Source organism: Podarcis raffonei, chromosome 15, assembly GCF_027172205.1.
Source record: "Podarcis raffonei isolate rPodRaf1 chromosome 15, rPodRaf1.pri, whole genome shotgun sequence".
NCBI lineage: Eukaryota > Metazoa > Chordata > Lepidosauria > Squamata > Lacertidae > Podarcis > Podarcis raffonei.
Window position 1 is genome coordinate 2,708,651 of NC_070616.1, and position 26,274 is coordinate 2,734,924.

The 26,274-nt window shown below is 49.7% G+C and overlaps 2 protein-coding genes across 4 annotated transcripts in view; one reads left to right on the plus strand and one right to left on the minus strand.

Moving 5' to 3' along the window:
• The first annotated feature begins 7 nt into the window (after positions 1 to 7).
• On the plus strand, positions 8 to 12,598 carry TTC19 (tetratricopeptide repeat domain 19). The gene is made up of 10 exons (XM_053367637.1): positions 8 to 185; positions 2,943 to 3,049; positions 4,308 to 4,418; positions 4,956 to 4,994; positions 5,478 to 5,534; positions 6,715 to 6,776; positions 7,724 to 7,818; positions 8,781 to 8,935; positions 9,729 to 9,891; positions 12,127 to 12,598. Exons 1-10 carry the CDS (start codon positions 8 to 10, stop codon positions 12,294 to 12,296), a joined length of 1,137 nt encoding a protein of 378 aa, XP_053223612.1. The 3' UTR covers positions 12,297 to 12,598.
• Positions 12,599 to 14,751: 2,153 nt separating this feature from the next.
• Positions 14,752 to 26,274, minus strand: part of NCOR1 (nuclear receptor corepressor 1) — a 113,236-nt gene continuing 101,713 nt past the window's right edge. For all 3 annotated transcript variants that reach the window (XM_053367616.1, XM_053367617.1, XM_053367615.1), the window contains 7 exons: positions 25,220 to 25,443; positions 23,194 to 23,331; positions 22,491 to 22,633; positions 21,856 to 21,909; positions 20,335 to 20,556; positions 18,349 to 18,528; positions 14,752 to 16,210 (listed from right to left, as the gene is read on the minus strand). In XM_053367616.1, coding sequence (XP_053223591.1) covers positions 16,023 to 16,210; positions 18,349 to 18,528; positions 20,335 to 20,556; positions 21,856 to 21,909; positions 22,491 to 22,633; positions 23,194 to 23,331; positions 25,220 to 25,443 — 1,149 coding nt within the window. In that variant the 3' untranslated portion in view covers positions 14,752 to 16,022. The remainder of the gene's footprint in view (positions 16,211 to 18,348; positions 18,529 to 20,334; positions 20,557 to 21,855; positions 21,910 to 22,490; positions 22,634 to 23,193; positions 23,332 to 25,219; positions 25,444 to 26,274) is intronic.

Consider the following 26,274-nt stretch of genomic DNA (forward strand, 5'->3'; position numbering starts at 1 on the left):
AAGGGCCATGTCGCTGTGTGTGGCGCTGCTGCCTCGGAGGGGCCTGAGAGTGGCGGCGGCCGCGGCGGCCTTGGGACGGCGCAGCCTGGCGCAGGCGAGGGCCGGCCGCAGCGGAGACGGAGGAGGGAAGCGCCTGACAACAGCCGCGGGAGCCGCTACCTTGGCGGGAGGCCCCGGCCTATCAGGTGCGAGGGGCGTGGCCAGAGACGGGGGCGTGGCTTCCGTTGTGGGCGTGGTCTACGCAGGCAGTAGTTAAATAAGGGCAAGAAGGGGAAAGTTGATTGGCAGTCTGAGCTGCTAAAAGAGGATTTAATAAGAGCAAGAGCAATGGCTATTTATGTGCGTGTGTCAGAGCAGTTTATAGCGACTGCAGCCCATAAAATCCATATAATTACAGTGGTGCCGCACAAGACGAAATTAATTCGTTCCGCAAGTTTTTTCTTCTTGCGAGTTTTTCGTCTTGCGAAGCACCGTTTCCCATAGGAATGCATTGAAAATCAATCAATGCGTTCCTATGGAAACCGCCTTCAGACTAGGTCCGGGGACAGTCTGTCCCCCGACCTCTTCTGAAGGCTGGGGGGGGGGGGGACAAGGGCTTTTCTTCCCACCGCCAGCCTTCAGAAGGCTGTTCTGAAGGCTGGCGGTGGGAAGAAAAGCCCTTCTCCCCACCTCCCACCCCGCAAGCTCCGGGGACAGGAGGGCTTTCCTCCCGACTGCCAGCATTTTAAAAGCCCCCAGGACAGCGGAGACTTCTTGTCCAGGACCTCTTCTGAAGGCCGGCGGTGGGCGAAAGTCTTTGCTCCCGACGGCCAGCATTTTAAAAGCGGTCTGGGATAGCGGGAAAGCGCAGCGCGCTTCCCTGCTATCCCGGACCGCTTTTAAAATGCTGGTGGTGGGGAGCAAAGCCTTTCGGCCCCCGCCGGCCTTCCTGGACCTCTTCTGAAGGCCGGACGGGGGCGACAGGCTTTGCTCCCCACCGCCAGCATTTAAAAGAGGTCCCCGGAGATTTCCCTATGGGCTGTCTTCTTGCGAAGCAAGCCCATAGGGAAATTCGTCTTGCGGAACGACTCAAAAACGGAAAACTCTTTCGTCTTGCGAGTTTTTCGTTTTGCGAGGCGTTCGTCTTGTGAGGCACCACTGTAAAAGCCATATAAAAAGTTATGACCACAAATCAGGTGACAGTTGTGCAGAGATGTACAGTGGTACCTCGGGTTAAAAATGCTTCAGGTTACAGACGCTTCAGGTTACAGACTCCGCTAACCCAGAAATAGTGCTTCAGGTTAAGAACTTTGCTTCAGGATGAGAACAGAAATCGTGCTCCAGCAGCGCGAAAGCAGCAGGAGGCCCCATTAGCTAAAGTGGTGCTTCAGGTTAAGAACAGTTTCAGGTTAAGAACGGACCTCTGGAATGAATTAAGTACTTAACCCGAGGTACCACTGTATAAGATACAGAGGAAGGGCATTGAATACCCCTGAAGACAATTTGCCTGGGAATTACATAGGCTGGAAAATTATCTAGGCAGATGTTGCAACCAGCTACCGTAGTACCTTGGGTTACATACACCTCAGCTTACATGCGCTTCAGGTTACAGATTCCGCTAACCCAGAAATTTGCTTCAGGATGAGAACAGAAATTGTGCTCCGGCGGCATGGCGGCAGCAGGAGGCCCCATTTGCTAAAGTGGTGCTTCAGGTTAAGAATGGACCTCCGGAACGAATTAAATACTTAACCCGAAGTACCACTGTAATCTAATTGCCTGCATAACAGAAACATAAAGGGTTTATTGAATTTATACCCTGCCCTTACTCCCCATGCAGCTCAGGGCAGCAAAGAGAGATACATTTTTTAAAAACAAACAAATAAAAACATCCTAAATGAGGCCACAACACTCTGAAAACTGTATCAGTTGAAAACATCTAAAACCAATTATAGTGAAAAACATTCTAAAAAGCTATTATAATGTGTTTCTGTCCAGTGATCTAAAAGTGAAAGAATGTTTAGTAGTAGTTACAGGTAGGTAGCCGTGTTGGTCTGCCGTAGTTGAAACAAAATAATAATAATAATAAATCCTTCCAGTAGCACCTTAGAGACCAACTAAGTTTGTTATTGGTATTAGCTTTCGTGTGCATGCACATGAAAGCTCATACCAATAACAAACTTGTTGGTCTCTAAGGTGCTACTGGAAGCAATTTATTTAAATTTTGTTTCGAATGATTAGTAGTCGTATTAAGGGGTCACTATTAGAAATTAGAAATTTGGGAGGTAAAATATATAAGGACAAAGTAGTAGGATACGAATTTGCTGAACTAATTGTTAAAAAGGGATATAAAAAAGGGAGGTGTGAGGAAGTCAGGAAAATAAGTTAATTGAAGATGAATAATTAGAAAAGAGTGATTTGTGTTTTTCTTATTCTATGTTTTGTGTGTTGATTGTTCTTTTTCCCCCCTTGTTAAATGTTTGTATTTTATGTATTGTGAAAGTTTGTATTGTTGTGTTTTATATTTTCTCTGTGTTTTTATTGTTCTATTTTTCTGTTGTTAAACTTAATAAAATATTATTTAAAATAAAATAAAATAAGGGGTCACTATTAGTTGTTACTGATGTTTATTATTATTATAATGGAAGGGGGTTATTGGGTTGTTTTTGTTTTAAATTATCTATTTTGTGTTTTTTATATTGTGATTTTGTGTTGTGAACCACCCTGAGATCTAGAGGTATAGGGCGGTATACAAATTTAATAAATAATAATAAAATAATAATAATACTTACGAACGCCCTTGATGACTGTTCAGAGATTGCAAAACAGATGTCATCCCCTTAGGAGCCACTCTGGCTCCTGCTAAAACGCTCCACACTGTGAGATGATGGTCAAATGGTACACCTGCCCTCTGGGTCTGCCCTGAACTGGCTTTCTAAACTCCATCTCCCTCTTCCTGTTTCCAGCCTTTTCCCTTTTCTCCCGCGAAGCTGAGAAAGAGAAGGATTCAGCAGAAGGGCAGAGCGAGGCGAAGGAAGAAGACACCATCATTCTTTTGCTAAAGAAGGCCAAGGTGAGGTTCTGAGGCCAAACTGGGACGCGGGAATTTAATCACGGGGTGGTGGGAGTCAACCCACTGGCCTCGCTGGCTGGGGCTAACAGGTTTTGGGGTTCGGGGGGCAAGGGGAACCAGGTTAGCTAGACCAATGTCTCTCCTAACCTGCGGTGAGTCAGCTTCTGATGGTATCTAATACTTCAAGTTGTACCTGACAAGAGCATAGCGGGCAGCGGTATTCCTCAGTGATTTGGGTGTTTGGGAAAGATTTTCCGGTGCTAATTGGCATAGGAAAATGTCCTGTTCCCGTCAGAAAGTTTTCTGATGCCCAGAGAGCAGTGCATTCCATTAATTTATTATTTTGTTACATTATTGCATCAATACCTCACCTTTCCTCCAAGCAGCTCAAAGTGATGTCTATACTTCCCTCCTCCTCCCCATTTTATCCCACAACAACCCTGTGAGGTAGGTTAGGCTGAGAGGCAGTGATTGGCCCAAAGTCACCCAGGGAGCTTCATGGCTGACGGGGGATTCGAACCCTGATCTCCCAAGTCTTAGTCCAACACTCTAACCACTACACCATGCTGGTGTGGCCTCACATGTAAACCAGTTTGGAGCTGCTTAGGGCTTTTATGTCTTAGTACCAATACCTACGAAGATCATCTGTTAGGGCAACCAGAGCTGTCTCGGTCCCATGACCAGCGCGGAAGCCAGACTGGAATGGATCCAGAGCCTCGTACCTACAGGACCGCCTCTCCTGGTATGCCCCACAGAGAAACTTACGGTCTTCAAATAAAAACATCTTGAAGGTCCCAGGCCACAGAGAAGTTAGGCTGGCCTCAACTAGAGCCAGGGCCTTTTCGGCTGTGGCTCCGACCTGGTGGAAAACTCTGTCACAAGAGACTAGGGCCCTGTGGGACTTGACATCTTTCCGCAGGGCCTGCAAGACAGAGCTGTTCCGCCAGGCCTTTAGCCAGGGCACAGCCTGACTCCCTCCCTCGGCAGTCTTCGCGGAGCTCTGGCCCAGTGGTGGCCAGTGGCTTGAATTTAATTAATTTTATAATGAATGATTTTAGAGTGTTGTTTGTGTTGTATTTTTGTATTGTTTTATTGTTGTTAGCCGCCCTGAGCCCGGCTTCGGCTGGGGAGGGCGGGATATAAATAAAATTTATTATTATTATTATTGAATTTGGCTAGGTAGCAGATTGGCGGCCAGTGCAAATTGATGGTCTTCACTTGATGGTTTAAACCTGGCTTTCTCTGTTTTTGCCCCCAGCTGAGCATCATGAAAGGAGAGTTGGAAGAGGCGGAGAGGCTCCTTCACGAAGCTGCCAGGCTCTCGCACCAGTCGGACAACAAGCAAGCAATTATTTATACGTACGACACGGTGAGTCCAGGAGCTGCTTAAAATCCTGCAAGGAAGCCACACTGAATCGGAGGAACGTCTGTCCTGAGATCACAGCACAACATCTTAGCATTATCATTGTAATTATTATGATTCGCTTCCTGTGACGCATCCCAGAGCGATGTACGATGCAGCGAAGATGCAGTTGTACGGGTTAAAAATGTGTAAAACATTTGCACATAGGACAACAGTTAAAGGACAATCGTATAAAAACAGTTTGATGCGGCAACACTCACATACACACTGGTGGGTGAAAATACGGCTACCCGTTGTGTTAAATTGGAAAATATGAGGAAGAATCTCCGTAATACATAGCTGGATAACGTGCATAAATTGTTCTGGAGTGCAACATTGAGCAGCCTTAAAACCTCAGCTTTCATTCCACAGAATCAAAGGTGCACAACTTTCTAGTCCTCCTTGTCTTTCATATGGTTGAGATCTCCACTGATGGAAGCAGAGCAAAAGAACAATTTTTCCTCTTAAAACATCTAAGCAGCTCCATTTTTTTGTCTGTTGCAGATGGCGAATTTGGCTTTCATGAGGGGTCAGCTGGATCACGTAAGTAAGTTCAAGAAGAGGCCAACCCCTGTTGCTTACAGAACAGGGAGCGCACCCTTAAGTCCCTAGTTGTTCCTGGGACGGGTGAATCTGTGTTTGTTTTCAAGCCCTTGTGAAAATTCAGCAGAATTTTAGTGCAGTTTTAAAAATCCGAATGTAGATTTTTATATGTTTTTTTGCCTAATGTACACATATTTGCAAAGTAATTTTCCCCTACTACAATGGAGTTTTGTATACTGTTTCCACAAATAAGTGTATTCTTATGCACACTTTACTGTTTGTTTTTTTAAAACACATTACCTAGCCAGATAACTGCACTGCAAGGTTCAGAGAAGCGCAAATTTTAAGGAACAGGTGTGTTCTGGTTCTCTGTTACGGAAACTGCAAATTATGTAGGTTCACCTTTAGACATGAACTGATTCTAGCTCTTTCCCTATCTCTTGGCTCTTTTGACCATTTCCCCCTTTTGTCCTCTCATTTCAGGCAGAAAAACTTTTCAAGGCAGCCATGAGCTACTTACTGGCTGGGGACATGAAGCAAGTAAGGATTTTTCTCTGCTAGAAACCCGTCCTGATCTGATCCCAGGGGTCTGGATTCTAGAAACGTGTAATAAGCGAGACAGAACTTTGTAGTAGTTTTGGTGGAATTGGAGGAGGAGAAAGCTAACTTGCAGATTTGATTTTTAAGAAACTTCCATTTTATTTAAGAGATTTATATAGCTGCCTTACCAAGAAAGACCACAGAGTTTACAACAATGTAGGAACATAACGGTACTGGGCCAGGTGAGCTGATAGTTGCACCTGGTGAGGAAAGGCTAAGCGAAGAAGGTGCTATCCTGATCTAACTTCTTCCCATGCAATTCCTGGAGCACCACATCATGAATGGGGATGGCATGGGGACATTGGACCAGGGAGAGAGAGGGCTGATCAGTTTTCGGACGGTGGAGCCTAGTGGCAAGGAAGTACTTCTTCATGCAGGGTAGAATCAAATTATGGAATGCAGGAGGCAGGATTAGGCCCTTCATGGAGGGATTAATATTGATGACTATAGCCCTAATGGCTTTGCTCTGCCTCTGCGGTTGGAGGCAGTTGCTGGAAGCCACAGGAAGGGAGAGTGTTGCTCTTGTGCTTGAACCCTGTTTCCTGGTTTGCCACAGGCATCTGGTTGGCCACTGTGGGAACAGGATGCTGGAGTAAATGGTCACTGGCCTGATCCAGCAGGCTTTTCCTGTGGTCTTGTTGTTGTTGTTTAGTCGTTTAGTCGTGTCCACCTCTTCCTGACCCCCTGGACCAGATCACGCCAGGCACTCCTGTCTTCCACTGCCTCCCGCAGTTTGGTCAAACTCATGTTTGTAGCTTCGAGAACACTGTCCCACCATCTCGTCCTCTGTCGTCCCCTTCTCCTTGTGCCCTCCATCTTTCCCAACATCAGGGTCTTTTCCAGGGAGTCTTCTCTTCTCATGAGGTGGCCAAAGTCTTGGAGCCTCAGCTTCAGGATCTGTCCTTCCAGTGAGCACTCAGGGCTGATTTCCTTCAGAATGGATAGGTTTGATCTTCTTGCAGTCCAGGGGACTCTCAAGAGTCTCCTCCAGCACCAGAATTCAAAAGCATCAATTCTTCGGCAATCAGCCTTCTTTGTGGTCCATCCTGTGGTCTTAGCAGTGGGGTAAACAGCAATCTTAGCTGGCTAATCTCCTGCAACCTTCCTTTCCCTTCTCCAGGATGACAACGCCATCATAGAGATGTCCCTTAAGCTGGCCAGCATCTATGCAGCACGGAATGAGTAAGTTTGTCTGTCCAGGGGGACGTGGGGGGGGCAGTCGGGTTTTGCTGCACCAGCTGCATCCAGTTCCCCACTCCTGTCTTAGCATACTTCCATCATGGCCTCTGAAATTTCAGTAGCTGTTCCCTGTTCCCATGCTGGGGGAGGGGGACACAGCTCAGTGATACAGCCCCTGTCTTGCATGAATAATTGTGAGGTTAAATTCCAGGCAGCTGCTGGGAATGTCCGCAGCCTGAAACGCTGGGTCTACTCAAGAGCAAATCTTAGCTGGAGACAGCCCATTATTATTGACCTGCCGAATGAATTGAGGTATCTCATCGGCCAATTTATTTTTTGTTTTATTGATTTGTTAGTGCATTAAACCAAACCTTTTCCTCTAAGGAGCCCAAGGTGTGGTCACTCAGCGAGCTTCATGGCCAGAATTGAACCCAGATCTCTCCCGGGTCCTAGTCCAACACTCTGAGTGCTGCACCGCACAGGCTCCACAGGTTGTTGGAACAAAAACGCACCGTATTTTTCTCTCTATAAGACGCACCAGACCACAAGACGCACCTAGTTTTTGGAGGAGGAAAACAAGAAGAAAAAAATTCTGAATCTCAGAAGCCAGAACAGCAAGAGGGATCGCTGCGCAGTGAAAGCAGCAATCCCTCTTGCTGTTCTGGCTTCTGGGATAGCTGCACAGCCTGCATTCGCTCCATAAGACGCACACGTATTTCCCCTTACTTTTTAGGAGGGAAAAAGTGAGTCTTATAGAGCAAAAAAAATACGATATTTCAGTTGTTTTACGGAATGTACAGATACAGTTTCATTTAACCGATTTAAGTAACGCAGCCCTAAGAACACACCCTCCTCCCAAGCAGCTTAGCAGTAAGAAAACACAATGCAGCTCCCCATTTTTGGATTGTGATGGCTTCCTCCTCCCCACTTATTTTATTTTTCTGGTTTAGGGACAAGTTGGCCCTGGCTGGCTACGAGTTCTGCATTCTGACCCTGGAGGAGAAGGTTGCAAAACAAAAGGACATCCCTCTTGACGTTTTGCCAGGTATGGTGGGAAGGCAGAACAGCTGCTTTGCATTGTAGAAGGTCCTGGGGGTCCAGTCCCTGATGGCATCTCCCGGTAGGGCTGGGGATGTTCCCCTGCCTGAAACTCTAGAGCAGGCATCCCCAAACGCGGCCCTCCAGGTGTTTTGGGACTACAACTCCCATCATCCCTAGCTAACAGGACCAGTGGTCAGGGATGATGGGAACTGTAGTGTCAAAACATCTGAAGGGCCGAGTTTGGGGATGCCACTGGCAGCTAGCATAGACAATGTTCTACATCAGGGTTTCCCAAACCTGGGTCTCCAGCTGTTTTTGGACTACAACTTCCATCATTGCAAGTGGCGGTCAGGGATGATGGGAACTGTAGTCCAAAAACAGCTGGAGACCCAAGTCTGGGAAAGCCTTGTGCATAGTTTCAGACACCTCTATCACGATCCCATTCCCTAAATACAGTGGTACCTTGGGTTACAGACACTTCCGGTTACAGACGCTTCAGATTACAGACTCCGCTAACCCAGAAATAGTACCTCGAGTTAAGAACTTTGCTTCAGGATGAGAACAGAAATCGTGTGGCGGCAGCGGGAGGCCCCATTAGCTAAAGTGGTACCTCAGGTTAAGAACAGTTTCAGGTTAAGAATGGACCTCCGGAATGAATTAAGTTCTTAACCCGAGGTACCACTGTAAATAAAAAAACCAAATGTGGTCCCCTTCGTTATCAAACTCAGGAACTCCGGTTGGTGTTCACAATTCCTCCCCTATTTCCTTTCCAACAACCCTAAGTCAGGGCAGAGGAAGAGAGGGCAGCCCAGAGGTCACCTGGGGTTTATCCTTGCATGATTTGAACCCAATACCGACACACGAATTCAGAAATGTGTGTCCCCACCTCCAAAATTTGCCTCCTCCTATCCAGTACACCCCACTGGCTCTCATCGCCACTCTCTGTCCCCCTCCTGTTCCCCACAGAGGAAGAAAAATCCAACACCCGTCTGCTCCTGGGGATGACCCTCGACTCGTACGCCCGCTACCTCCTGGCGCACAGCCAGGCACCCGCCGCCCAGAGGATGTACGAGAGGGCGCTGCAGATCTCCATGGAGGTTCAAGGGGAGACACACCCCCAGGTGAGGGCGCAGCATGTGAGCAGAGCAGTTGTGTTTGGGGAGTGGAGAACAAAGCTAAGCGTCCAGACCGTAGCTCTGGGAAAGAGCCTGCGCAATGCATTCGGAGAACTTCCAGTTTTGATTCCCAGTACCTCCAGTTAAATAGGGATGCGGGTGGCGCTGTGGGTTAAACCACAGAGCCTAGGACTTGCCGATCAGAAGGTTGGCGGTTCGAATCCCCGCGACGGGGTGAGCTCCTGTTGCTCGGCCCCTGCTCCTGCCAACCTAGCAGTTCAAAAGCACGTCAAAGTGCAAGTAGTGTGCTGCTCTGGTTCGCCAGAAGCGGCTTAGTCATGCTGGCCACACGACCCGGAAGCTGTACGCCGGCTCCCTCGGCCAATAAAGTGAGATGAGCGCCGCAACCCCAGAGTCATCCGCAATTGGACCTAACGGTCAGGGGTCTCTTTATCTTTACCTCCAGTTAAAAAAAATCATAACCTGCAAGTTATCAGCTGGTGGGATCCTTGCTGGATATTCCTCTGCCTGAAACCCAGGAGAACAGCTGCCAGTCAGAAAAGAAGTGGAGCAGGACTGGCGAGGGCCGCAGTCGAGAGGTCTGGGGGGCCACACTCGGCCCCTAGCTGGCCTGAGGTTCCCCACCCCTGATGTGAGCAGATTCACGCTGAAATGGGCCTCTGGTCGCCCTTTAGATGTTCTCAGAGCAGATCATGCTCTTGCTAGATAGACAAGCAAGAATGGATGAGGATGAATTCCTTTTGATGAGAGATCGTCTCTCCTGCTCCCCCCGACACAGACGGTGGTTCTGATGAATGATTTGGCGACGGCTCTGGATGCTCAGGGCCTCTACGAAGATGCCTACGCGCGACTAAGGTGGGCGTCAGAGCTGGCCCAGCAGACAGAGCACCCAGAGACCTACGTTGTGTTGAACAACTTCGCTGGGATTCTCATGCACAAAGGTGGGTTGTAAAAGGGGGGGGTTGAAGGACAGCAGGTGGGGTGGAATTGGCATTTAACTGGAGAGCTGTGATCAAAAACAAGAACAATTGTCCCCCCCCCCCCCAACCTCCCAAATAGTCCTCTCAGTCTATTACGGTCAACAACTAGTATCCAAAAAAGAAAACTTAGTACAAATATATAAAATAGTTTCATTAGTTTATTTCTATCCTGCCTGTTTCCCAAGGCAGATAAAGAGGAAGTTCTTATTTGGGCAGCACATTAAGTTGAAACTGTGGAACTCCCTCCCACTGGAGGAAGCGATGGCTGCCAACTTGGATGGCTTTAAGAAAGCATTGGACAAATTTGCGGAGGAGGAGAAAGCTATTGATGGCTACTAGCCAGGATGGGCAGGCTCTGCCCCCACAGATGGAGGCAACAAGGCTTCTGAATATCACTTGCTGGAAACTGCAGGAGGGGAGAGGGCTGCTGAGCTCCAGCCCTGCTTGCGGGTTTTCCGCAATTGGCATCTGGGTGACCACCGAGAGGACAAGATCTAGCAGGCTCTTCTCATGTTCTGAAGTCAGCTTCCTAGGCTACTCTGCCCTGCTTCCAGTTTCCCTCAAGTAACTCCTCTCTGCTCTTTTGGTCAAGGAGGATGCCTGTATTAACATCCTTGCACTGTTAACCATGGAATTGTAGAGTTGAAGGGAGCCTAAGGGTCCTGTAGTCCAACCCTCTGCGGTGCAGGAATCTCAACTGCTTGCTGGCACTGACTGGCAGCATCTCGCCAGGTCTTCTAAGGCAGCCCTACCTTGAGCTGCTGGGAAGTGTACCCAGGACCTAAGAAAAACTCAACCTCCAGCAATTTCTTGATCTCCTGCCCTCAGGCAGAAGATATAGAAGCATGTTTAGTCGCACCAACAGGGTAAAGAACAGCTTTTTCCATGGGCTGTTAGGCTGCTGAATGAAAAGATAACAACAGGGCAACTGACTTTCAGATTTAGTGGGTATGCGTCAGTAAACTAGGGAAATTAAGACTAAGAGAGCTGAGTGGGGGGTGCTTGTGTAATCTCACTGTATACAAGTTGTACAAGTGACAGTAAAGTATTTCAGCTAAAGCATCCATGACAGATGGCTATCCAACTTCTGCTTAAAAACCTCCATTGAAGGAGAATCCACCACCTTCCAAGGGGGACGTCAGTTCCATTGTGGAACAGCTCTTACTTTCATAAAGTGTTTTCCTGATAATTATTCTGAATCTCCCTTCTTGTCACTCTAATCCACTGGTTTGAGTCCTCCTCACCAGAGCAGGAGAAAACAAGTTTGCTCCATCTTCTATGGGACAGTCCTTCACGTATTTGAAGATGGCTGTCGTTCTCTCCTCTCAGTCTCCTTTTCTCCAGGCTAAACGTACCCAGCTCCTTCAAGCATTTCTTGTAAGGCTTAGTTTCCAGATCCTTTATCGCCTTAGTCGCCCTCCTCTGCACACCTTCCAGCTTGTCAACATCCTTCTTAAATTGTGGTGCCCAGAATTGGACAGAGCATTCCAGGTGTGGTCCGACCAAGGCAGAATTGAGCGGGACCATGACTTCCCTTGACCAGGACACAGTGCTACCTCCGGTGGTGCACGCCTCTGGTTGCGCACGCTCTGGGTTACAAACTCCTCTAACCCGGAAGTAGCCACTCCTGGTTGCGAACTTTGCCCCAGGATGCGAGCAGAAATTGTGTAGCGGGAGGTGCCGTTAGCAAAAGCGCGGCTATGTTACAAGCGGCTTCCGGTTATGAACAGACCTCCGGAACGGATTCCGTTGGTAACCAGAGATACCTCTGCACTAGGATTCTGTCGGTGCAGCTTAGTACAGTCATACCTCGGGTTACAGTGGCTTCCGGTTGCATTTTTTCGGGTTACAGACCGCCGAAACCCGGAAGTACTGGAACGGATTACTTCCAGGTTTCGGCAGTCGCACATGCACAGAAGCGCCGAATCGCAACCTGCGCGTGCGCAGACACGGGTTGCAAACGCTGTGGGTTGCGAACGTGCATCCTACACGGATCACGTTCGCAGCCTGAGCATCCACTGTATCTGCAACCAAAATCACATTTTCCAGTCCCTAGTTGCCTCAGTTTCCGGCAGACTTTGTGAAGCGCTATGTACATAAATTGCATCATAGGAGAAAATTGTGTTTCTGTCACGTGGGTACTTACCTCATTTGCTTCCCTGCCCGTCCGTCCCCCTTCTTTCCCACAAAACGCAGAAGAGTATTCATCGGCGAAAGCTGTCTACAGAGAGGCCCTGCAGAAGGCAGAGGCAGCTGGAGACGGGGCTTCCGTCAGACACATCCGGAAAGAGCTGGCCGAGCTTGCCAGGCGGCAGAGGAAGGGGCCAGTCTCTACGGCCAGTTCCTCAGGAGAAGAACAGAAGTGATGGAGGCGGCACAGGAGGGAGAGGGTAGCGCAAGCGTTGGCCGCAAAACCCTCAGAAGCACAGCATCTCCCTTTGCGCGGCAAGGACAGGTGTGTTGCGGGAAACACAAGGCGACCCCATGAAGCATCCCTGGCAAAAAGGTCAAGAGGGGTCAGTGGGTGGGAGACCCCAGGAGGCTGCGGTGAGGTTGTGCCATCAAAATATACGATGCGGGCAGGCGTCTCCGTAAATCTCTGTGCTGGGAAAGGAGACGAAAAGCTACGCTTTGCATCCCAAAACTGAATAAAGATGACTGCAGCTTCTTAAGGGTGGATCTTTAAAAAGAAAAAAAGAGAGTCGACAACATTTACTCTGAGGATTTAAGAGGGCTGGCATTGGCCCGCTGGAGGGGGGGTGTTTAATCGGGGTGAAGGGCCCTGGGGAAAAAGAAAGAAGTGCGTGGCGGAATGGGAGAATTGGCTTCCCTTTCCGTTTCTTCCTCCTCCTTCCCCGACCCCAGCGGTTCAGAGGAGCTGGTGGGAGCCAGTTCAACTCCCGGGAAAGGGACACACAGTTCGTTTGGCGGCACGAGGCAGAAATGTTTATGCAGGAGGGGAGAGGGCTCTCTTGCACTCAAATCCTGCTTGCTGGTGTCCTGTTAATGGCCTCTAGTCAGCCACAGTGAGAACGGGATGCTGGGCTAGGTGGACCATTGGCCTGATCCCAGCAGGCTTTTCTTAGGTCCTGGGTACACTTCCCAGCAGCTCCAGGTAGGGCTGCCTTAGGAGACCTGGCGAGATGCTGCCAGTCAGTGCCAGCAATACTGGTGTAGATGGACCCTGTGTCACAAGCCAGCTTCTGCTCTCTCTTCCTTTGCCTCTGCTCTTCCCCATCTGGTGGTAAGGACTGGGGCAGCGCCTAAGACGGAAGAATCTTGTTTTGGGCTGCCTGTCTCTCCTGACCAGCCCTCCATAACAGGAGCCTTCCTGCTGGCCAGACTTCAGGACTCCCCTAAACCTAGAGCTACAGGGGAGAAGCACCACCATGAAGCAGGGCGACAAGAGAGCCCCTCGTGCAAACAGGGCAACGTGGGTGGTGAAGGTAAAGGTACCCCTGACCGTTAGGTCCAGTTGCCGATGACTCTGGGGTTGTGGCGCTCATCTCGCTGTACAGGCCAAGGGAGCTGGCGTTTGTCCGCAAACAGCTTCCGGGTCATGTGGCCAGCATGACTAAGCCGCTTCTGGCAAGCCAGAGCAGTGCACGGAAACGCCGTTTACCTTCCCGCTGGAGCGGTACCTATTTATCTACTTGCACTTTGACGCTCTTTCGAACTGATAGGTGGGCAGGAGCAGGGACCGAGCAACGGGAACTCCCCCGTCACGGGGATTCGAACCGCTGACCTTCCGATCGGCAAGCCCTAGGCTCTGTGGTTTAACCCACAGCGCCACCCGCGTCCCTATTAATGTGTGTGGTACTGGAAAGCACTGGGCATGATAGGGAGCCAGGAGGATGTGCTACATCGTGTGTCGGGGGAGAGATTAGGGGGCAGGATGCGGCCCATGCAGCAGGCTGCAGGGAAGAGTTGCAGAAGAAGTCCCTCTTCTGGCCCATGCAAGAGAAGCCAGCTTGGCCCATTGGGTGTGCAAGGTATCACTGGGTTTGCAACTCCCACCAACCATCCTGGGAGTCCGGGAGCAGCTGCAGGGCTGCAGAATCCCTTTTCCTGGAGACAAATCCACAGAGGATGAGGCTGCCGGTGGCTCCCAGGAACACTGTCTCCATTGGGGAGGCAGTGATGTCTCTGAATCTCACTTGCTGGGAGAGTTGCTGCTGTTGCAACCCAGGTCTTGCTTGCTGTAAAGGTAAAGGGACCCCTGACCATTAGGTCCAGTCGTGGCCGACTCTGGGGTTGCGCTGCTCATCTCGCTCTATAGGCCGAGGGAGCCGGCGTACAGCTTCCGGGTCATGTGGCCAGCATGACTAAGCCGCTTCTGGCAAGCCAGAGCAGCGCACGGAAACGCCGTTTACCTTCCCGCTGGAGTGGTGCCTATTTATCTACTTGCACTTTGATGTGCTTTTGAACTGCTAGGTTGGCAGAAGCAGGGACCGAGCAACGGGAGCTCACCCCGTCGCGGGGATTCGAACCGCTGACCTTCTGATTGGCAAGCCCTAGGCTCTGTGGTTTAACCCACAGCGCCACCCACGTCCCTTACACCATGCTTGCTGTATTCTCTATGAAATTGCCTAATCCTCTTTTCAACCCATTCAAGTCAGTGGCCGTCACTGCCTTCTGCAGCAGCGAATTCCACAGTTCAACTATGCGCTGCACGAAGAACTATTTCCTTTTATCCACCCCCAATCTTCCGACAAAATTGGGAGAAGGGAAAAAGAACCACAGCTTTCCACCCCAGCCACCCACACCATTCGCCCCAGTAATGGAATTTAAAGAAGACAAAACTCACCCAGAGCCTTCTGATTTAGGGAAACAAATTTACTAGGGCTGCCCGTCAAAGCAACAAGTGGGGTGGTTTTTTTTTTCTTTTAAAAACAACAGACAATGTTGAAGCAAGAGAATTATCGGGACCGGGGCGGGCTGTGCCATTCAAGCAGTTCAGTGTGTGGCTGGCGAGGGAACACCCTCGCCATGTCTGAGTTATCGGGGAGCGAGAGAAGGGAGCTTCACCATTATGTACCCATGCAATAAAAGTATTTTCACAGTGTTGCCAAACAGAAACCCAACTGTATGGGGAAAGAAAATTTACAGCGTGGCAGAATCATTAAAAAGACCTCCTCACCCCCAGAGGGCCAGGGTTGGTTTGTATTAAAAATAAAAAATAAAAATAAATGTACAGGATTCATTAAATGGGGTCAGTTAAAAAAAAAAAAGCTTTCCCACAAGGTGTTGAACAACCACAGAAAAGGGGTGGGGGGAAAGTCCCTAGAATTAGGTGGGGGGGGAGAGGAAAGATTGTTTGGTGCTACCTGCAAGAAGTAGCGCTCTGCAGATCAAGCAAGGGTGGGACGCGGAGGGGGAACTTAGGGGCGTGAGCCTGGTTGGGGGACACGTTGGCTGTGGGTACCCCTCAAAACCGGAGCTCACAGGCAGGAGATGTCCTGGGCTGTATCGCGTGCTCAGAATATTATACCCTTTGATAAAACACTTTCCTTAAAAAAAAAAAAAGATAAAATGACCCCAAAAACATTTATGCAATGATTTGATTGAACAAAAGCACACCAGATACCTAGCAACAGAGCTGGGACAGGGGAGTGTGGAAAGGGGGGGACCACAGCAGGGAAAAAAAAGTTATCTCTATTTACATAAGAATGATTTTTTTTTTCCTTAAGGAGACATTATGTTAGGCTTTTTCTCTTTACAAATAAAAGATGTCGCTCAGGAATAGGTCCTTTTTCCCTTCCTTTCTGTTCCTTTCCTCTTTCTTTTTGTTAAAAAAACAAACAAAACCTCTTTACATATTTATCTTCAGGGCAGTGAGCCTCCCCTTGCTCACGTAGGCTTGCGTAGAAAGGGAGTCTTGATAAAAATAAAAACCACCCCCCCACACACAAAACCGGCTCCTGTAACTCCTTCATCTTCCAAGGTCCCGGCTCTCGCTTGCAAAGTCTTTGGTGGGGACGTGTCATTTTAAAAACAAAAAGCGCAACCCAACAGTTTCCGACGCAGAAACGGAGTTTCTTTTATAAAAGGGTCCTTCCCCTCGCCTCCCTGGGCCGCCTCCTCCTCCTGGTTCAGTCGTCGCTGTCCGAAAGCGTCTCGTACTGGGCGGACAGGAGGGGCGCTGGCTCCCGCTCCCATATCCGGTTGGGCTGGTGGGAGGCGGCCTGGCTGACCGAGGGAGGGGCGCAGGCGATGGACGTTGGAGGGGTGCTGCTCAACATGCGCATGGTCAGAGGGTTGTATGGGAACTGCGTGGATCCTGGAGGGTCAAGGGTTTGGAAGGGGTGAGGGAAAAGAAGAAGAAATGAGGGGTTGAAATATTCGTTGCAAGTCCTACCAGCCTGTGCACAGAGCCCCCAGCCCCATCCTGCATTTTGGGTCAAGCACATTCCAACTCAGGGTTGAATAGACTCAAGATGAATTGAATGTTAGATTAGGAGGTTAAACCTGAACTACCGCGCTGTGCAACTGGTGGGGGACACAATCTTGTGGCATCAGCTGCTGTGCAGTTGACAAATCCTTCCCCCTCCAGGTGGTTCTCAATAGAGTCCTCCGAGCTCTACTGCAGGAGACCCACTGGTTGTCTACCTGAACAGAATAGCTTAAGGCAGGGGGGCCCAAACTTTTTTCAAAGAGGGCCAGATTTGATGAAGTGCACAAAGTTGTTAACCTTTTTTTAGGATTGAAGTTTTTGAGCTTCTTTGGGGATTTTACCCCAGGAAATAATCCAAGCAGCGGGCTGGATTAGGCCCCCCCAAAATGGACTTTGGACATGCCTGGCCTAAGAGAATGCTGGATCAGGCCAATCAATGGCCTCTCTAGTCCAGCCTCCAGCTCTCACAGTGACTGACCAGTGAAACCCACAAGCAGAATCTGAACCCAATAGCTTATCTCCCCTCCGGCGGTTTCCAGCTACAGTCGTACCTCGGAAGTTGAACGGAATCCGTTCCGGAAGTCCGTTCGACTTCCAAATGTTCGGAAACAAAGGTGCGGCTTCTGGAAGCCCCGTCAGACGTTCGGGTTCCAAAGAACTTTCGCAAACCGGAACACACACTTCCGGGTTTGTGGCGTTCGAGAGCCAAAACGTTTGACTTGCAAGGCGTTCGGGATCCAAGGTATGTCTGTACTGGGGTTTAGAAGCATGGCTGCCTCCAGCTGTCCTTCCCCCCCGTGAGGCTCATTTGACATATCAAGCCATTGGCCCGCACCTGGGGATCGCCCTGTCCCAATATATTTATTAACTGTTTCTGTTTCACAAAACCTAACCGGCTCTTGATTGTAAGGGCAGCAGAGCATCCTATCCATTTCAATCTAATTGTCATTTCGTTCTGGTTATAAGCCACCCCTGTTTTCTTTCATTGGAGTGTCCCAACAGGTCGATCGCAATCTACTGGTAGATCCCTGCGAGGTTTTGGTAGATCGTGGTCGATCTCTGGCTCCCTTTCCATAGCGTCACTAAAACTGACTCCTGCCACACCACGCCCTCCATTGTTGTATGATCTCTGGAAGGGAAGATGGAGCTTTCTCTGTGCTGATGTCTTGATCCATAGCAATCTTTTTGTGAGTGACTTTACCCCTTTGTTCCTTGCCTTTAACCCCCCCCCCCCGGAACTCCCCCAGCTGTTTTTTTAACCCCTAAAAAATTAAGCTCAACAACTTTGAGCTGAACCCCCCCAAAATGGGGGTAGATCTCTGCCAGTTTTTAATTCTGAAAGTAGATCGCAGTCTCTCGAGAGTTGGCCACCCCGTATCCTTTTCCCATTTGCCTTTTTAACATGGTTTGGTGGCTAAGCTGCTCTGTTTTCTTTCAATGGCATATCCATGCCGGACTCCTGTCTGAAACGCTGGGGAGCCGATGTCAGTGCGTGTTGACAACACTAAGCCGATGGCCCACGGTCTGACTCTGCCTAAGGCAGCTTCCTGTGGCTCTGTTTAAAGGAGCTCTCCATTCAGAACCACGAGGACTGCAAACTTGGCTTTTCATTTTAAGGGAAGAGCTGCAGCTTAACTGGAAAGGAAAGCTGCTTTGCTAGTTGGCCTGGTGGCCTAAAGAAGCTGCCTAATTTGCTTTGCTTTATGCCAGGGGTCAGCAAGCTTTTTCAGCAGGGGGCCAGGCTATATTTTGAGGGGGGGGGGGAAATATGAACGAATTCCTATGCCCCACAAATAACCCAGAGATGCATTTTAAATAAAAGGACACATTCTACTCATGTAAAAACATGCTGATTCCGGGACCATTCGCAGGCCGGATTGAGAAGGCGATTGGGCCAGATCTGGCCCCCGGGCCTTAATTTGCCTACCCATGTTTTACACGAACAAATAAAAACAGCCCTCTGGAAGATCTTTTCACCCGCAGCAAGGCGCTTCTTCGTGGCACTCACGATTGGCCTGGCTCACCTGTGGAGGAGGGCCGGTCTTCCCATGACCACACCGGCGTCTGCCTGTGGTAGTCCCCTTCCGAGTGCACCGACGAGACCGACGAGGGCCGCTCCGTCCCCAAGTAGCCTTGCCCGGGGATCGGAGACTTGGACTTCCTGCTGCCCGATTTCCCCATCAGCTTTTGCTTGCTGACACCACCTGAAAAAAGGAAATGTGGATGGAGGGATGCCAGGGCCTCTTCCACGCCCTCGGACAGAGACTGCCCAGTTCTCTGCAACAGAGGGGGGGTGCCCCTTCATGTGGGGTGAGAATGGGACATGGGCTGCTGCGTGGGCAGCGGACTTGGTTTCAAAAGTTGCATTCAAATCGTTTTTATAAAGGAATGCAAGGTCCAGCATCCTGTTCTCACAGTAGCCAACCAGTTGCCATCTTTGGCTACATGCTGCCTTCACTGAAGTCATAGCATCCTAAGAGTTGGAAGGGGTTCTGAGGGCCATCTAGACCAACCCCCTGCAATGCAGGAATCTCAACTAAAACATCCATGACAGAGGGTCACCCAACCTCTGCTTGAAGACCTCCAAGGAAGGAGAGTCCTCCAGCTCCTGAGAGAGATCGTTCCACTGTCAAACAGCTCCTACTGTCAGAAAGTTCTTCCAGATGTTTAGTCGGAATCTCCTTTCTTGTTACTTGAAGCCACTGGTTCAAGTCCTACCCTCCGGAGTGGAGAAAACAAGCTTGCCCCATCTTCCATGTGACAGCCCTTGAGATATCTGGAGAGGGCTATCATATCTCCTCTCACTCTCCTCTTTTCTATGCTAAACACCCCCAGCTCCTTCAACCGTTCCTCATCAGGCTTGGTTTCCAGACCCTTGGTCATCTTGGTTGCCCTCCTCTACACCTTCCGGCTTGTCAACATCCTTCTTAAATTGTGGCGCCCAGAACTGGACACAGGGCTCCGGCTGTGGTCTGACCAAGGCAGAATAGAATGGTCCTATTACTTCCCTTGATCTAGACTCTATACTTCAGTTGATGCAGTCTTGAATAGCATTAGCTTATTTTTTGCTGCTGCATCACATTATTTAGGGAAGCTTTTAACGTTTAATAGACTATTGTATTTTAATATTCTGTTGGAAGCTGCCCAGAGTGGCTGGGGAAACCCAACCAGATGGGCGGGGTATAAATATTAATAATAATAATAATAATAATAATAATAATAATAATAATTATTATTATTATTATTATTATTATTATTATTATTTACTCGTGTGTTCAGCTTGCAGTCTACAAAGACCCCTAGATCCTTTTCACGTGGAAGCCAGGTGCCCCCATCTTACATTTGTGCAGCTGGTTCTTCCTGCCTAAGGTAAAGGTAAACGGGCCCCTGACCATTAGGTCCATTCGTGGCCGACTCTGGGGTTGTGGCGCTCATCTCGCTTTACTGGCCGAGGGAGCCGGCGTACAGCTTCCGGGTCATGTGGCCAGCATGACTGAGCTGCTTCTGGCGAACCAGAGCAGCGCACGGAAACGCCGTTTACCTTCCCGCCAGAGCGGTACCTATTTATCTACTTGCACTTTGATGTGCTTTCAAACTGCTAGGTTGGCAGGAGCAGGGACTGAGCAGCGGGAGCTCACCCCGTCCCGGGGATTCGAACCGCCGACCTTCTGATCGGCAAGCCCTAGGCTCTGTGGTTTAACCCACAGCGCCACCTGTGAAGTCAATTGGAGATTGAGGGCATGTGACATAAATGAACCTTAAGACGAGTCCTGCGGAATCAGGCCAAAGGTGGCCCATTTAGTGCAGAATCCTGTTCTCGCGGTGGCAGATTCCCTCAAGCAGGACCAAGCGCAAGAACAACTCTCCCCTCCTGTGGTTCGTAGCAACTGGTGCTCAAAGGAAGCATTGCTACCTGCAGCCGTGAAGCCGCAAAATTTGCGTATGAAGGACCTGCTGTGCCCATGCAGCCGCTGCAAACTCCCCCCCAAGTGTGCCGCAGCTGCCCTTACCTGGGTTGGGGGAAGGGTTGGCGTCTTCCCTCCGGAGATCGCTGCTGGCTGCCAGGGAGGGGTTGGAGCCCGCAGAGACCAGTCCCATGGGCTGGGCCATGACGATGGCGTGGTCCTCCCCTTTGTCGTCAAAGTTGCCCATCAGGGCCTTGCGGATGATGTCTTCCAGGCCCAGGTTGCTGGCAGGATCTGCAAAGGAATGACCTCGAGCACTGACTGGACCTGGGAGGAGGAAAGAGAGACGGGGAGGGAACAAGAGGAGGAGGAGACAGGAAGGAGAGGGAGAGGCAGTTTTCAAGAGGGGGAGAGAAAGTGGGGAGAGGGAGAGAGAAGGAAAACGGTGAGTACAGTTGATGCAATGCTCCAAAGCAGGGGTCAGCAAACTTTTCCAGCAGGGGGCCTGTCCACTGCCCCTCAGACCTTGTGGGGGGCTGGACTATATTTTGGAAAAGAAAAAAAAAGAACAAATTCCTATGCCCCACAAATAACCCAGAGGTGCATTTTAAGTAAAAGCACACATTCTACTCATGTAAAAACAGGCAGGCCCCACCAAAAACCCAGAGGTGCATTTTAAATAAAAGCACACATTCAACTCACGTAAAAACACCAGGCAGGCCCCACAAAAAACCCAGAGATGCATTTAAAATAAAAGGACACGTTCTACTCATGTAAAAACATGTTGATTCCCAGACCGTCCGCGGGCCGGATTTAGAAGGCGATTGGGCAGGATCCGGCCCCTCAGGGCTTAGTTTGCCTACCCATGCTCCAAAGCTTCAGTTTGCAAACTGTGAAGCAGCTGAAAAAAATCCACCGTGCCAGCGACTGACAGTAGGAGCACTGTTTTGGTTGCAAAATAATCAAGGCTTGCCGCATGCAAGGCTCCTAATGTGTGCATTGAAAAAGCAAGAGCAAAGGGATTTACACGGGTGCCAGACTGAGAGACATCCCCCATGACACCTTGCACGATCACCTCACCAATTCCCAATTCCTCTGGAATTAAAGAGTTCCCCCGTCCCCCGGTGGGATCTACAGACCTAAGAATGTTTCAGGACCTGTTTCCCGGTTGATGAAATGCAAGTGTCTTAGCTGTGCTTTCTGCATTGCGGGGGGGTGGGGGGTGGTTGGACTCGATGACCTTTGGGAGTCCCAGCACTACAATTCCATGATTGTTGAGCTCACTGATGTGGAAAAGTTGTTGTTTTTTAAAAAGCGAATGTGGCTGCGGTGTAACAATCCCATACAAAGTGTCAGCAGCTACTTCTGTAGCTCCCTGCCCTTATTGTGGCAGGATCGTTGCTGCGTCTGTTTAAGGTTCTAGATCTCATCGTTTCAATTTCTGAGGTTTCTCCCCACACGCAAACATTTCCTAAAATGGTGTGAAGGCAGCACCCAAACTCTCAGGTTACCACCGGCTCCATTGTGAGAGCAGCTTTGTCGCCCAACAGCAGCTCAAGACTGCGGCAAGGAAGAGGGACCCTCCTCTGTCCCACGACTCACTGGGTGCTTTCAGGGAAGGCTCACCTGAGGTAGTGACCGCGGGCAAGTTAAAGATTTCAGTCCCTGGCTGAGCGGCAGCTGTTGAAAAAGACACAAAACACACGTCCCAATCAGAATCAACTCGGGCAAATGCAAACATGTCCTCATCTAAATGAGATTCTCTTCAATTCCTCTGCCCTGCAAGGATAAGGAAGCTTTTTGAACTCAAGGCCTGCATTCCTTCTGGGACCACAGTGGGGAGGGGGCGGAGCCAGAGGCAAAAGTGGGCGGAGCGACAGATGTGGCTTTTACCCTATCTCTGCACCAGGAGTGAGTATCAGCCATTCCCCAGCATAGCTGCAGCTGATGGGATTGGTAGTCCAAAATGCCTGGAGGGCACCGGGTTGAAGAAGAGTGGGTGGAATGGCCCAGATGCCTCCAAATGCAAAGATGAGGCTGAAAGTCGATTGAAAGGAGGAGGTGAGGATAGAACAGCAACTCACACAGAGAGACAGACAGGGAGTCCCTTGCCCAGGAGAGCGCTTTGGGAGTGAGAAGGAATCAATCTATTTCATCAGGGCCAAACGAGGATATCTTGGACTGTACTCAGGAAACACACAGTGGCTGGGGAATTATTTCTGAGAAAAGGAAAAGGCAAGCGAAAGGAGATCCTTCGTTACCCATGTCATTGTCGCCTCCCCCGCAGGAGTTCAGCTTGCGGAAGATCTCCTGCTTCTTCGACATCACCATTGGCGAGGTGCTCTCCAGCTTGGTGAAGAACGAAGGCAGGTAGCTCATGCTCCCCGGAGAACGAGAGTCCGTCCTGTCGAGAATAAAGGGTTGAGAAGGGAAGCAGAAAGAAAACGGGCGAGTCTTAAACAAAGAAAACACCCACAGGCATACACGTGTTTCTCGCTATCTTGACACTCGCTACGTGAAAATCTGCTTATTTGAACACGGTGACACCCAGAACCTCGCTACAGGAATGGCTGATTCAGGTATCAGCCTTAAAGTTTGTCTACTTCCTTGCTTGTGTTTTGCTGGTTGATGGCAGCCGTTTTGGGCAGATACAACAGAGGAAAGGCAGAAGGGACAAATCATGCATTAGAAATTTCCCCAAAGGAAATAAGGGAAGTTGCCAGTTCGTTATGCGAACGCTCGCCTGACGAATGATTTCACAGAGATGGGCTGTGTTCCGATAGCAGGACCTGCACATACGTTTTAACAGGCTTATTAGAGCTACCTTTCTGCCAAACTCTTGCACCAGAAATTTCTATCAGGGCACCTTGGGCTCTGTGTGCGCCTGTCGATCTCAAGACCACACGCAATAAACTTAACCGACAGACACGAATGTGAAACTGCTGTGATGCCCGTCTTGTGTACCTCTGTTCCGAAGGCTCGGATCGCTGGGAGAGTAATATGAGGCTGTCTTGCTTCTCGTGAGCAGCGGGGGCCTGAGGGGGCGAGATCGGTTCGTATGACTCAGAGGAAACGTGGCTCCTCTCTGGGGACTTTCCAAGCCTAGAGAGGTTGCGGGGCAAGAAACGTACAAAAGCAGATCAAATTATAAACACGCAGAAATCCTCTCCTGGTCTCCCTGCCCCAAACTTTAGAGGAGGGAGGCTGAGATTAAACTGTATGAGCCGGTGAGAAGAGTTAGAGAGGCCATTTATATGCAGGGTCTTGTAAAAGGAGAGGGGTCAGACTGAACTCCACCCAAAGGCCTGGCGGAACAGCTCCATCTTGCAGGCCCTGCGGAAAGATGTCAAGTCCCGCAGGCCTCTGGTCTCTTGCGACAGAGCGTTCCACCAGGCCGGGGCCACGGCCGAAAAGGCCCTGGCTCTGGTCGAGGCCAGTCTAACCTCCTTGAGGCCCGGGACCTCCAAGATGTTATTGTTTGTGGACTGTAAGGTCCTCTGCGGTGGTTAAGGATGTCAGACTTAAGACCCGAGAGGGAGGAGGCTCCTGGTCCCCACTCGGCCTTCAGGAAGTTCCCTGGGTTAACTCTCAGGCTAACCACCCTCACAGGGTTGTTGTGAGGACAAAATAAAGGGGGGAGAACTATGCACACCGCCTTAAGCTCTTTGGAAGAAAGGTGGGGTGTAAATATAATAATATGGTATGCACCGCAGAGGACCTTACAGTCCACAAACAATAACATCTTGGAGGTCCCGGGCCTCAAGGAGGTTAGACTGGCCAGGCTCTCCAATCTAGTCCAGCATCTCGTTCCTTTTAAGGATCTAGCAAATGTTGGGAAACAGTTGAAATTAGCAATACTAAAAGCATTGTTTCATTTGAACAAACTGCTTGGAGATTTTTGGGGTTTTTTACAATCAAACAGTATGTAATTTTTATGTTTTCACCATTTATCAAGTAAATATTAATAATATTACTTACCATTAGTATGGTTTATTATTAGCATTAATTTGTTATTTACTTTGTATGATTATTACCGTATTTTTCGCTCCATAAGATGCACTTTTTTCCTCCTAAAAAGTAAGGGGAAATGTATGTGCGTCTTATGGAGCGAATGCAGACGGGAGGCTCTGCTCAGCTCTCTCCTTAAAGAGCCGCACCGAGCGTGAGTGCTGCTCTTGCTGGCTTTTCCGCGAGAGGTGCTGTGCTGCTCTGCTGAAGCCAGCAGAGCAAGAGCGAGAGCTGCACAGTGCCTCTTGCTCTGCTGGCTTCACAGCGAAGCGGGAGGAGGGACAGACGGGAGCAAGCAAAGCGAGAGCCGCTTACGTGGCTTCTGTCCCACTTTGTGCAGCTCTCGCTTTGCTTGCCCATCCCTCCTCCCGCCTCGCTGTAAAGCAAGCAAATCACCTGTCCCGGTGTCTCCTCCTCCTCTTTTACAGCGAGGCAGGAGGAGGGATGGGCAAGCAAAGCGAGAGCTGCACAAAGTGGGACAGAAGCCACGTAAGCGGCTCTCGCTTTGCTTGATTTAAAGCAAGAAAAGCGAGAGCCGCTTACATGCTCTGCATAGAATATATTTTTTCTTGCTTTCCCCCTCTAAAAACTAGGTGCGTCTTACGGTCAGGTGCGTCTTATGGGGTGAAAAATAGGGCAGTTGTTTTTCTAGGCTGTCCTTCATCCAGTGATCACCAGGTGATACACGACAATGTATGAAACTTTGTAAGTCAGGGCATGTTAAACAGCAGAGACCAGTAGTTGGTCTTTAAAACTCCAGCTATCATATGCAGCCTCCATCTCAGTTCTCAGGAAGGCCTGGATCAGGGGCTCTTAGCAAACTGAGGAGCAGCAAAGTCAATGACGAGCCAAATCAATGACGAGCTCCAAAGCCAGTTCCGAGCGAGTGGGTGAGAGAGAACGACCCCCCTTCTCAATGCGGCGCAGCCTTCTAACACAAGACCACACAGCAAAAAAGGTGCAAAGTCACATGAATCGTTACCTTCCCCTGCTTTTCTCCGAGAGGTTTTCAGGGGACACTCGCGACCCGGGGCGCTGGTGGGGCGCAGACTGGATCTGCACCTCAGGGCTGTAGCGGTTTGAGGCCTTCACCCGGTTCGTGGTGGCAATGGAAGTTGGGGCGGAGGTCTGGAATGTGCTAGTGGGAGTCTGTAGGGATGGCTGCGTCGTAGGTTGGTTGCGGGCAAAATCCTGGGTGATGATTTGCTGCGGGGAAAACGGAAAAGACAAAATGAACAAACAGCAACAATCTCGCAAAACCAAACCAGCACCCGAGGCAGGAAGCATGTGTGATTGATTTGCAGACTGCTGTCAAGGGGAGAAACCTTTAATTATTTTTGTTGTGAATTGTGTAAAAGCAGCGTGTGTGTGTTCATCACAAGATGAAGGATGCCCAACTTTTCTACAAAATAAAGCAACTAGCCAGTGTAGACTCAATGTTTACTTGGCTTTGGGGATCAGGAATTTTGCAGAGAATCCCATTATTATTATTTTAGTCTCGCCTCCAAAAACACCTTAACAGGTTTGCAAAAGATCCTACGATCAAGAGTGCTGGTAGTGGCGCGTGCCTACCCTTCTCAATTACACCCCACAAACCAACTCAGTTCTTGCCCTGATGATGACCACCAGTTGCTTAGGAAACTGACTTGATGATCCGCCTAGCTCAGCATTTACAGGTTGTTGATCCACCAAGCTCAGCATTCGTCCTGGGAGAAGCTCTCCAGAATTTCAGGCAGGGAGGCTTTCCAAGTCCTACCCAGAGGTGCAGGGGATCGAACCTGGAACCGTCTGCAAGCAAAGAGTGTGCTCCAGCCCTTCCCGTGAAACTAAACCAAGCTTCTAGTCCTCATAGGTCTCAAAAAAAAGCTGATTTAAAGCAGGAAGCCGCCTTATTCTGAGTCAGACCAGTGGGCCCATTTAGCTAAGTATTCCCAGTACTGACTGGCAGCAGCTCTCCAGTGAGGGTTTCAGGCAGCAGTTTTCTCCAGTCCCTGCCTAGAGATGGGGAGGACTGGAACTGGGACATTCTGCAATCAA

Coding starts and splice junctions, on each gene's coding strand:
- TTC19 (XM_053367637.1), top strand. CDS start 8: ATGTCGCTGTGTGTGGCGCTGCTGCCTCGGAGGGGCCTGAGAGTGGCG. Junction 5,535..6,714: donor TGGCTGGGGACATGAAGCAA/GTAAGGATTTTT, acceptor TCCCTTCTCCAG/GATGACAACGCCATCATAGA. Junction 8,936..9,728: donor AAGGGGAGACACACCCCCAG/GTGAGGGCGCAG, acceptor CCCCCGACACAG/ACGGTGGTTCTGATGAATGA.